At 38.5% G+C, this 12,917-nt stretch overlaps 1 protein-coding gene across 1 annotated transcript; it reads right to left on the bottom strand.

The window, feature by feature from the left end:
• Positions 1-11,321: 11,321 nt before the first annotated feature.
• LOC131597268 (uncharacterized) lies at positions 11,322-11,945 on the bottom strand. Its single transcript, XM_058869974.1, has one exon. The coding sequence runs from the start codon at positions 11,943-11,945 to the stop codon at positions 11,322-11,324; it is 624 nt and encodes a 207-aa protein (XP_058725957.1).
• Positions 11,946-12,917: the final 972 nt, after the last annotated feature.

The following is a 12,917-nucleotide window of genomic DNA, read 5'->3' as shown; positions in this document are numbered from 1 at the left end:
CTCAAACTTCATCATCAAGCTCACTACACTGCTGTTGTAATATCTTAGTGAGATTTAAGCTTAAACTTAAGAGAAAATCACAGTTGTGATAATAGCTTTATAAGAAGCATTGTAACTCTTAAAAGAATTTATTTACATTAAGTTGTAAGAACTAGAGTGATCAGGTTGTTGATCAGTATACTCTAGCAAGTCTTAGAAGTTGTCTAAGCAGTTTGTTCCTAGAGTGATCAGGTTGTGATCAGGATACTCTAGAAGACTTAGCAGTTGGCTAAGTGGAAAACCATTGTAATCAAGTGTGATTAGTGGATTAAATCTTCAGGTGAGGTAAATCACTCCAAGGGGGTGGACTGGAGTAGTTTCGTTAACAACGAACCAGGATAAAAATCATTGTGCAAATAGTTTTTATCTTACTAGTTTTTAAAGCTACACTTATTCAAACCCCCTCTTTCTAAGTGTTTTTCTATCCTTCAATTGGCATCAGAGCGCCGGTTCTAAGGTGCAAGCACCTAACCGTGTTTAGAAAAGATTCAGGAAGAGAAAAACGCTTCAGTAAAAGATGGCTGGTGGAATTCCAACAAACACACCTACATCTACATTTGGCTCTGCTGAGCAATACAATGGAAATGGTAACAATGGTTATACTAGACCACCAGTATTTGATGGTGAAAACTTTGAATACTGGAAAGATAAACTGGAAAGTTACTTCCTTGGTCTAGATTGTGACTTATGGGATCTTCTGGTGGATGGTTACAAACATCCAGTGAATGCTACTGGCGTAAGGCTTACAAGACAAGAATTGAATGATGATCAAAAGAAGCTTTTCAAAAATCATCATAAATGTAGGACTGTTTTGCTTAATGCTATCTCTCATGCTGAGTATGAGAAGATATCTAACAGGGAAACTGCCCATGGTATATATGAGTCATTGAAAATGACCCATGAAGGAAATGCTCAAGTCAAGGAGACTAAAGCTCTTGCTCTAATCCAGAAATATGAAGCCTTCAAGATGGAGGATGATGAAGATATTGAGAAGATGTTCTCAAGATTTCAAACACTAACTGCTGGATTGAGAGTTCTGGACAAAGGCTACACCAAGGCTGATCATGTAAAGAAAATCATCAGAAGCTTGCCTAGAAGATGGGGCCCAATGGTGACTGTATTCAAGAAGAATCTGAATGAAGTCTCTTTGGAAGAGCTAATCAGTGCCTTGAGAAGCCATGAAATTGAGCTGGACGCAAATGAGCCTCAGAAGAAAGGTAAGTCTATTGCATTAAAATCTAATCTTAAAAAATGCACTAACGCTTTTCAGGCTGAAGAAGTAGATTCTGAAGAATCAGAATCAGAAGAAGAAGATGAACTGTCCATGATCTCCATAAGGGTAAACCAACACTGGAAGAGCAAACAAAGGAAGTTCAAAAGCTTCAGAAGTTCAAAGAAGTTTGAACGAGGAGAATCTTCTGGTGGCAGAAGATCTGACAAGAAGAAGGTCGTCTGCTATGAGTGCAATGAGCCTGGACACTTCAAGAATGAATGTCCAAAACTTCAGAAGGAGAATCCCAAGAAGAAGTTTCATAAGAAGAAAGGTCTTATGGCAACATGGGATGATTCAGAATCAGAATCAGACTCTGAAGGAGAGCAAACCAACTTTGCACTGATGGCTACAGTGGATGATGGATCAGAATCTACATCAGAATCAGATTCTGAAGAGGTATTTTCTGAACTATCTAGGGAAGAGTTAGTTTCCAGCTTAACTGAACTTCTGGAACTCAAGGCTCATCTTAGTATCAAATACAAAAAGCTGAAAAAGCAATTTGAATTTGAAACTAAGAAGCTGGAAGTGGAAAATTCTGAACTGAAGAAAAAAGTTTTAAAATTATCCAAAGATAATGGATCTCCTTCTGAATCAGAAAAATCCATTCCTAGTCTCAATCATATTCTGAAAGAATATGACTCGAGCTTCAGAAAGTTTCTATCTAGAAGTATTGGCAGAAGTCATCTTGCTTCTATGATATATGGTGTATCTGGAAACAAAAGGTTTGGTTTTGGCTATGAGGGTGATACCTCACATAAATTTGAACCTGTTGATGATTTGAAAATCACATACAAGCCATTGTATGATCAGTTCAAATATGGCCAATCACATGATATCAAGCTCACATCACATGCACAGAGTTTTAACACAACACACACCAAGAAGCATGTGACACAACCTAAAAGATATCATGCTGACAAACCCAAAGAATATCATGCTGTTCCTCCTGTTACTTATCATGCTAAACCCAAGTTCAATCAGAACTTAAGGAAAACTAACAAGAAAGGACCCAAGAAATTGTGGGTACCTAAGGAGAAGATAATTTATGTTGCAGATATCCTTAGCAGCAAAGAAGGCAAAGCACAAAATGTCATGGTACCTGGACTCTGGGTGCTCGCGACACATGACGGGAAGAAGGTCTAAGTTCCAAGACCTGGTGCTTAAATCTGGTGGAGAAGTCAAGTTTGGAGGAGATCAGAAGGGCAAGATTATTGGCTCTGGAACCATAAGTATTGGTAACTCTCCTTCCATAACTAATGTACTTCTTGTAGAAGGATTAGCGCATAACTTATTTTCCATAAGTCAATTAAGTGACAATGGTTATGACATGATCTTCAATCAAAAGTCTTGCAAGGCTGTAAGTCAGAACGATGGCTCAATCCTATTTACAGGCAAGAGAAAGAACAACATTTATAAGATTGATCTTTCTGATCTTGAGAAGCAGAAGGTGACTTGCCTTATGTCTGTTTCTGAAGAGCAATGGGTCTGGCACAGAAAATTAGGACATGCTAGTTTGAGAAAGATTTCTCAGATTAACAAACTAAATCTGGTCAGAGGTCTCCCAAATCTGAAATATAAATCAGATGCTCTCTGTGAAGCATGTTAGAAGGGCAAGTTCTCCAAACCTGCATTCAAATCTAAGAATGTTGTCTCTTCCTCAAGGCCGTTAGAACTTCTTCACATTGATCTGTTTGGACCAGTCAAAACAGCATCTGTCAGAGGGAAGAAATATGGATTAGTCATCGTAGATGATTATAACCGCTGGACATGGGTAAAGTTCTTAAAACACAAGGATGAGTCTCATTCAGAGTTCTTTGAATTCTGCACTCAGATCCAATCTGAGAAGGAGTACAAAATCACTAAGGTCAGAAGTGATCATGGTGGTGAATTTGAGAACAGATTCTTGGAGGAGTTCTTCAAAGAAAATGGTATTGCCCATGATTTCTCTTGCCCTAGAACTCCACAGCAAAATGGAGTTGTAGAGCGAAAGAATAGGACTCTGCAAGAAATGGCCAGAACCATGATCAATGAGACCAATATGGCTAAGCACTTCTGGGCAGAAGCAATAAACACTGCATGTTATATTCAGAATAGAATCTCTATAAGACCTATTCTAAATAAGACTCCTTATGAATTGTGGAAGAATAGAATGCCCAACATTTCTTATTTTCATCCGTTTGGATGTGTGTGTTTTATTCTGAATACTAAAGATCATCTTGGTAAGTTTGATTCTAAGGCACAAAAATGTTTTCTTCTTGGATATTCTGAACGCTTTAAAGGCTACAGAGTATACAATACTGAAACATTGGTTGTAGAAGAATCAATCAATATCAGGTTTGATGATAAGCTTGGTCTTGAAAAGCCAAAGCAGTTTGAGAATTTTGCAGATATAGATATTGACATATCAGAAGCTGTAGAACCAAGAAGCAAAGCTCCAGAAGCTGAAAGTCTAAGAAGCAAAGAATCAGAAGATCAAGTTGTTGCATCTTTAGAGAATCTCAGAATTTCTGAAGAGCCAACAGTCAGAAGATCTTCTAGACTCACCTCTGCTCACTCAGAAGATGTGATCCTTGGAAAGAAAGATGATCCCATCAGAACAAGAGCATTCCTTAAGAACAATGCAGAATGTCAATTAGGTCTTGTTTCTTTGATCGAGCCAACTTCTGTTGATCAAGCTCTGGAAGATCCAGACTGGATAATTGCCATGCAAGAAGAACTAAATCAGTTTACAAGGAATGATGTGTGGGATTTGGTTCCTAGACCAAAAGGATTCAACATCATTGGTACTAAGTGGGTGTTCAGAAACAAGCTTAGCGAAAAGGGAGAAGTGGTAAGAAACAAAGCTAGACTGGTGGCTCAGGGATATAGTCAGCAAGAAGGGATTGACTATATAGAAACCTTTGCACCAGTGGCCAGGTTAGAATCTATTCGCTTATTGATTTCTTTTGCCACTCAACATAACATCACTCTGTATCAGATGGATGTTAAGAGTGCTTTCTTAAATGGCTATATAGATGAGGAAGTCTATGTCCACCAACCTCCTGGTTTTGAAGACTCTAAGTCTCCAGAACATGTTTTCAAACTTAAGAAATCATTGTATGGGTTGAAGCAAGCTCCCAGAGCTTGGTATGAAAGATTAAGTTCTTTCCTTCTGGACAATGGTTTCACTAGAGGACAAGTGGTCACGACTCTCTTCTGTAAAACATCTAAGAAGGATATTTTAATTTGTGAAATTTATGTTGATGATATTATCTTTGGAACATCAAATGCTTCACTTGGAAAGGAGTTTGCTAAGTCTATGCAGGCTGAATTTGAAATGAGTATGATGGGTGAGCTTAAGTATTTCCTTGGGATTCAAATCAACCAAACTTCTGAGGGAACTTATGTTCATCAAACGAAGTATGTAAAAGAACTTCTGAAGAAGTTTAATCTCTCTGAAAGCAAAGAAGCCAAAACTCCTATGCATCCAACATGTGTTCTAGGTAAGGATGAGGTAAGTAAGAAGGTAGATCAGAAGTTGTAAAGAGGTATAATTGGATCTCTTCTATACTTAACTGCTTCTAGACCTGACATTCTATTCAGTTTTTGTTTGTGTGCTAGATTCCAATCAGATCCTAGAGAATCTCACTTAACTGCTGTTAAGAGAATTCTGAGGTATCTGAAAGGTACTACTAAGGTTGGTTTAGTCTACAGAAGATCTAAAGAATACAACTTAGTAGGATTCTGTGACGCTGACTATGCTGGAGATAGAATTGAAAGGAAGAGTACTTCTGGAAGTTGTCAATTTCTTGGAAGTCATCTGATCTCCTGGTACAGCAAGAAGCAAGCTACCACAGCGCTCTCAACAACAGAAGCAGAATATGTTGCTGCTGCTGGGTGTAGCACACAAATGCTCTGGATGAAGAGTCAACAAGAAGATTATCAGATATATGAGAGTAACATTCCTATTTTCTGTGATAATACTTCTGCTATACGTTTATATAAGAATCCTATCTTACATTCCAAAGCTAAACATATTGAGATTAAACATCATTTTATGAGGGACTATGTTCAGAAGGGTGTTCTTTCTTTGAACTTTGTGGATACAGACCATCAATGGGCTAATATCTTTACAAAACCCCTTGCTGAAGATAGGTTTAAGTTCATTATGAAGAATATCAGTACGGACTTATGCCCAGAATGAGAAGATGAGAAGATCTGTGTATGAATAACTTCTGAAATATGTTAGGACTAGGCAGCTATAAGAAGTTCTGATAATGATCAAATAGAAGTTCTGATTCTGTTATTACTAATGTTTCATTATCTAAGTTGATTCAGAAGCTCTTTTATAGTAAAACAACTGTCACCAGTCTTTCCAGAAAATGAACACGTGTTCACTATTTTTGGACAAGCATGTGTGCAGTTGAGGAGACGCCGCCCTAGGTAACTGTGCAAATCATTTCATTTTGTCACTTTATCTCTCCTAACGTCATTTCTCATTAAATGCATATTGATGTCATTTTTTTGTAATCATTTCTTTTAAACAGTTTTCTTTTTTACTTTATTTTATTTTCTTTTTCAAACCATTTAAATAACCCGCTTCTTCTTCATTTCATCTTTTTCACTCTCTCTCCATTTGTGTATCTCTCTCTTTGCATTCGTTTCCTTCAAACCCTAGTTTATGATCTGAAACCAAGCATAATCATCATGTATTCATCTTCAAGTTCATCAAGCCCTGCAGAAAGACTTTCTTCTACTCAGATTCTTTTACGCAAATATGGGTATGCTCCTCTGAAAACCTACATGATTCCCACTGAAGAACTGGAAGTTCTCTGTGAGTCCGTTGTGGAATTCAACAATCTAAGAACAAATGGCTTCCAATGTGATGCAAGGATATTAGCACAAGGATGGTCAAACTATCTCGATAGATTGGTTGGACCAATTTATCCTGAACTGGTGAAGGATTTCTAGGTACATGCAACGGTTACCCCAACTGCCATCAGTTCCTTCATGCTAGGGCATGAAGTGGTTATTACTGAAAATCTCATCAGGAAGCTCTACAACCTGGATGATGAAGAAGGTTGCACCGGTCCTCAACCTGGAAGGGTTAACCGGTATCAGGTTGAAACACAAATATCTCATGCTATTGGGCTTGAATCTCATAAAACTGGTACTTTAAGGCCATTTTATCAAGTGTGGGCTGAGATTATCCTGGGTTCTCTTCACCACAGGAAGCAGTTATTCTCCTCCTCCGCCTACATTAGTCCTGATCACAAGTATACTCTCTTCTGCATTGGCAGAAAGATAGAACTCAACATCTCTCACATTCTGTTTGAGAATCTGAAGACTTCCATTGTTGAGTCTAGAGAAGAAGAAAGGGCGAAGAGTCCTCATATTCTAAGAAACACTATTCCTTTCGCCAGAATGATATCTAATATTTTGACGGAAAGTAATTTGTTGGATTCTATTAGGACCCTTGGAGCGTCCCAATTTCTTGGAGTTGTTCAAGGACCTATCTTCAACGGTGTTGATCTGTTCAGACTTGATCTCATCCAGAAGGTATCTTCTGTTGGTACAAGCTTTCCGGATATTCTGTCAAGGAGAGTTCCTGTTGAAGGTTTTGCCACTTTGTTTCATTTAGAACTTCACAAGGCTGTCAAGCACCACTTGGAAGATTCTGTTAGGAAACAATCTGAAGTTGATCCTGCGTAGATCCGTGGTAGAGTGCTTATGTCAAAAGTTGATCTTCAGAAGAAGGATCAGAAGAAACAACAGGCTAGGCTAAAAAGAAAGGCTCAAGAAGATGAGGCCAAGCAAGCTAAGAAGCAGAGGATCACCTATGATCCTGACAAGGTGAACACTCCAGAATATCAGCAGAAGAAAATTAGAGATTCCTTTCGTACTCCCAGATCTGCAAATGCTCCTTCTGCAATTGTCTCCAGGCAAGTTTTTACTTCTCCTTCTGTACCTCAATCTTCTACCCAACCACCTCCTTCTGAACCAAAAAACACCTTCACTATACCAAATCCTCTTCCACCTTCTCTTTCTACTCCTGTCTTAAACCCTACACCACTAAATATTCTTCCTCCAACTCCTTCTGATAAGCCATCCTCATCAACCCCCATTATAATTATTTCCTCTTCACCTACTCCAATCATAGATATCCCTTCATCCTCAATCATTCCCACATATATCCCATCTTCCTCAAACACCGCACCTCCACCTTCTCTATCCCATCCCCTAACTACCAGAAAATCCAACCCTTACTACCTTCTCTACCCTGACTACAAATTCACCTTCAACCCACCTGAACCTGAACCCCATATCTACTTGGAGCTGTTCAGAAATGAAGTGATCAGCAGGCTTGACCTTCTGAAGGATGCTTTCTTCAATGGTCTTGATGATGTTTCTACGAGAAACCTCTGGAGAAGCTTTCGCGAGGATTTTCAAGTAAGAGCTATGGGAGTACAGAAGAGACTAGTGGCTGCTGCCCCTGGTTATGCTGGTTATCTTCTGGAGGGTGATAATGGTATCTACTATCATCCCCTCAGAAACAGTGTTGCTGTTGAGGAGAAGAGATTTTGGATGAGCTGGAAGAAGCAAGAATTGTTGCTGCAATGGAAGCTAACCCTTGCAGGGAGATTGTGGTCTGGAAACCTCAATATCCTGTTCTGATTGGAGACTTCAAGACTCTCTTTGAATTTCTGAGGGAAAATCCTTCTGAGGAAGACCCAAGCTTGGTCATTCTAGAAGTTGTTGACCCACCAGAAGTTGAAGGTCCTTCTGCTCCTAGGAATCTTGCTGCCATTCTTCAGGCACTTGAGAATGGAGATTCTGAGGTTCCTGCTGTAGAGTATGGAGATGCTTCTATGGAAGAAGCAGATGCTGAAGATCATGTTGCTGAAACCATTCCTGTTGAGGAAAATCCTGCAAATGATCTGACTATGGAAGCTACGGATCAGAATGCCATCCCTCTGGAATGAAGTTGTGAAGCTTCTTCTGATGAACCTTCTCGTCTCGCAAGGACTCTGGAAGTGATTCAGAAGAACCAGGATGAGCAGAGATCGATCAACACTGAGTTTCGTGCTTTCATGGAGAGGCAGAATGAGAGCAACAATGGGATTCATGATATGCTGGCCAAGATCATGTCAAAACTAGGGTCATCTTAGTCATTGAGTCTTTGATTGTTTTCTTTTGTTTTGCTGCATTTGTTTTTCTATGCATCTTCTCTTGCCCTCTTGTACTTCTGAACCTTTTCTCCGTGCTTAATGAAAATTATCTTTTCTTCAAGTGTTTGTCCTTTTGTTTTTCATCTGAATCTTTTAGGTTTTTGATGTTATGACAAAAAAGGGGGAGAAAAATGTGATAAATGATCTGATTTATTTTATCAGTTGCTGGGAGAAAGGCTCCACATTTCTAACAGAACTTGCAAAGTTCTATGTCTTTGAGTGTTGTTTTGCAGGAATTGAAGATCCTCTTTAAAGCTCAACATGAGAAGCAAAGACATGGGGAAAAGCAATTCTATAAAGAATAAAGCTCATGGAAATTGAAGCAAGCTGAGTGCTATAAAGCTTCAAGATCAGAAGCAAGAAGGAAGCATGTTCTGATATTCTGATGATAGAATATGCTTTCGTTCTTATTCCTTATATGTTCTGATGCATGTTTTTAGTTACAAAATATGCTCTAAAACATTTTGTGTGTGTGCTCTGATACATATTATATGTTCTGAAACATATTCTATGTTCTGATTCATTCATGCTGACTTTTGTCGTTTAGTTTGTTCTGTAACATTTCAGGATGTAGAGATGCTCTGATGATGCTCTGGTACATTCAACAATGTTCTGATACAATCTAGCATGCAATGACTCAAGAAGAAATTCAAGCTCTGAAGCTGTCCAATGGAAGCAAGAATCAGAAGCTATGGATATTCTGAAGATCTAGGAAATTCAAGTTCTGAAGCTGTCCTATGGAAGCAAGAATCAGAAGCTGCGAATGTTCTGAAGATCTAAGCATATGTGAAAGTCTCTACTAAAATACTCAGGGAAGTCTTTTATTTATAAAAATTCTTCTAGTATTTATTTCAGGGGGAGATTATTTATCTCAGGGGGGAGATTGTTAATCTCAGGGGGAGACATATTCACACATTGTCTATATGCTTATGCTATAGCTGTGTAATTTTCCTTAGCTGTCTGTCTTTTCTAATCGCAAATTCATATCATTTATGTATGTTTTTGTCATCATCAAAAAGGGGGAGATTGTTAGAACAAGATTTGTTCTGATCAATATTCTTAGTTTTGATGATAACAAGCATATGAATTTTGTATGAGATAATGTGGTACTCTAATACTATGCAATTTCCATTTCAGGAATTATATAAAGAGTATGCACAAAATCAGCGCAAGAAGCACTGACTCAGAAGGTTCAGCATGCAACATCAGAACATGGTCTGGCAAGACATCAGAAGATGGTCAAGCAGAATCAGAACATGGGTCTATGGAAGCATCAGAAGAACTTGAGATCAGAAGCAGAAGCACTGAATTTCTCATGGTATCACGCTCAGAAGCACTTCAAGGGCAGAAGACAAGAAGATGCTCTGCACCAAGCTGTTTGACTCTGATGACATTCAAACGTTGTTTACACAAACATCAGATCAGAAGCAAGTACTAGACTGGCAGGCTACGCTGACTGACAAAAGGAACATTATAAGCTATTAAAGGCAACGTCAGTAGACACAGCTGAAACAAGGCTCGAGGTAGTTGACAAAAGAGTGAAACATTAAATGCAATGCTGTACGGAATACGCAAAGCATTAAATGCTCCCAACGGCCATCTTCTCAAGTGCCTATAAATATGAAGTTCTGATGAGAAGCTAAATACAACACTTGCGCATTAAACTGAAACGCTGTCAAATTCAAAAGCTCACAAACTTCATCATCAAGCTCACTACACTGCTGTTGTAATATCTTAGTGAGATTTAAGCTTAAACTTAAGAGAAAATCACTGTTGTGATAATAGCTTTATAAGAAGTATTGTAACTCTTAAAAGAATTTATTTACATTAAGTTGTAAGAACTAGAGTGATCAGGTTGTTGATCAGTATACTCTAGCAAGTCTTAGAAGTTGTCTAAGCAGTTTGTTCCTAGAGTGATCAGGTTGTGATCAGGATACTCTAGAAGACTTAGCAGTTGGCTAAGTGGAAAACCATTGTAATCAAGTGTGATTAGTGGATTAAATCCTCAGGTGAGGTAAATCACTCCAAGGGGGTGGACTGGAGTAGTTTAGTTAACAACGAACCAGGATAAAAATCATTGTGCAAATAGTTTTTATCTTACTAGTTTTTAAAGCTACACTTATTCAAACCCCCCCTTTCTAAGTGTTTTTCTATCCTTCAAGGCCTCCCCATGTGAAGAGTAAGATATCATCTACAAAACAAACATCAATAATTTGTAACTTCTCACATTTGCTATGGTAGTTGAAATCAGGGATTTTGCTCAGCTCATTCAGTTTCCTATGGAGGTATTCCATATCTATCACAAAAAGCAAAGGGGATATGGGGTCCCCTTGCCTTAGACCTCTTTTAGCCTTTATCTTCTTTGTGCAAACACCATTCTCATTGAAACTATAGGAAACAGTTGTGACCATTTTCATAATCCAGTCAATAAACCTTCTTGGGAACCCTACCTCTATCAAAATGGTTTTTAGTGCTGTCCATTCCACTAAGTCATATGCTTTTTGAACATCCATTTGTAGCATACATCTTGGCACCATTCCTTTCCTATTGTATCCTCTTATTAGTTCATATGCTAGCATCACATGATCTTGAATCCTCAGACCAGACACAAATGCATCTTGGTTCTTGCTGATGATGGAATCCAGGACTTTATTTAATCTGACAGCTAGGATTTTAGATATTATCTTATACACATTTGTGCAACAAGAGATAGGTTTGTACTCTCTTATTGCCCTAACTTGCTCATGTTTAGGTATCATGGTTACCAAGGTGCAGTTAAATCTCTCATCTAACTCCCCATTTTAGAAGAAGTTCTGCACAGTGTCCAAAATATCTTGCCTAACAATTTGCCAAGATTTCTTGAAGAACTTAGCACCAAACCCATCCACCCCTAGGGCTTTTAGATCTCCTATGTTATTCAGGGCCTCTTTAATTTCCTTTTCATCAACTCTGCTAATCAACATAGCTCTTTGATCCCTACTGAGCTGGCTACCTTTTCTCAGAGCAATAATATCCACTCTTTGAAGAGTAGTCTCAGCACTTCCCATGAGTAATCCATAGAAGGTAAGGATTTCTTGTTCCATCTCCCCTTGAGTAGTGGCAGTTGTGCCATCCTCCATTTTTAGAGCTTTGATATTCTTTTGGCTATTCTTACTCTTAAGGGAAGCATGGAAATAGGAGTTGTTTTCATCTCCTAGTCTAATCCAGTCAATTTTTGCTTTTTGTCTCATCATCTTTTCTTCAATCTCATTAAGCTCCACTAGGCTTTCACTATGGTGTTTCACCTCCACAATATTGTGGACATTTATTCTATCGATACTTAAAATCTTTTGAGCTTCATACAACTCCTTTCTCACCTTTTCTATTTGCAGTCTGATCCATATGATAGGTATGTTCAGCTGCTTAAGCACCTTTTGTAGTCTCATGAGTTTAGTCTAGAGTACTCTGGTGGGTTCACCTTTAGCTACCCTTCTCTAACTCTTTTCCACCTCCTCATTATACCCTGTAGCCTCAGTCACCACATTAATGAATTTAAATCTATAAGGATTCCTATGTCTTTCTTTTTCATCTTTCACACACAACAAGGCATGGTAAGATATGCGAGGCTCAAGCACTTGAACATATTTATCAATATTTTGCTGCATCCATTCCATATTCCCAATTACTTTGTCAATTCTAGAGTAGATGCCCCCTACACATGTTTATTAAACAAGGTGAATCTATCCCTTTAATTGTCAGCTTCAAATAGCACTGCTCTACTCATCATGTCAGCCAGGTCTGTAAATTCCACTTCTTTTACTTCCTTCCCACCTATTTTGTCCTGCATCCCCAACACATTATTGAAGTCCCCTATAAGGCTCCATGGTCCTTGCTGGGTTCCTCTAGTATGTTCAATGTCATTCCATAGGATTCTCCTTTTATCAAGCTTGTTTGAGGCATAGATTGTCGTAATCCAATTTATGAAAGCCCCCTCAAGGTTGTACACAGCACAGTGGATCATTTGATCAATCTTCTGAATGCATATAACCTCAATTTTATTTTCATCCCACATCACCCATATGCGACCATTAGGATGTTCATAATAATTGTCAATTATCATCCATTTCCCCCCTCATTTTATTCCTAGTTTTCTCAGCATTACTACTCTTAACTCTAGTTTCTAAAAGGATTGCAATCTCAGGTTTGAGTTTAGAGAGGCAGGAGTTAAACTCTCTAATATTTGCAATCTTATTCAGCCCCCTTACGTTCCAAGAAATGATCATTGGGTAAGGGTCACCTTAGGGTTATCCCAATCCCCTAAGGTTTCAAAACCATTTTGACACAAAGTATGTTCCAATATTACCTCGCTAGCCGATTGTTTTCTTCTCTCCATTGATCTTCTGTTGACCTCAGTCCAC

Source organism: Vicia villosa, linkage group LG4 (genome assembly GCF_029867415.1).
Source record: "Vicia villosa cultivar HV-30 ecotype Madison, WI linkage group LG4, Vvil1.0, whole genome shotgun sequence".
In the NCBI taxonomy this organism is placed as follows: Eukaryota; Viridiplantae; Streptophyta; class Magnoliopsida; order Fabales; family Fabaceae; genus Vicia; species Vicia villosa.
Note: the sequence above shows the minus strand (reverse complement) of the source record. Positions and strands in the feature narration are given on the sequence as shown.

Bases quoted from the DNA above. Each gene is read 5' to 3' on its own strand.
- LOC131597268 (XM_058869974.1), bottom strand. From the start codon at position 11,945: ATGAGACTACAAAAGGTGCTTAAGCAGCTGAACATACCTATCATATGG.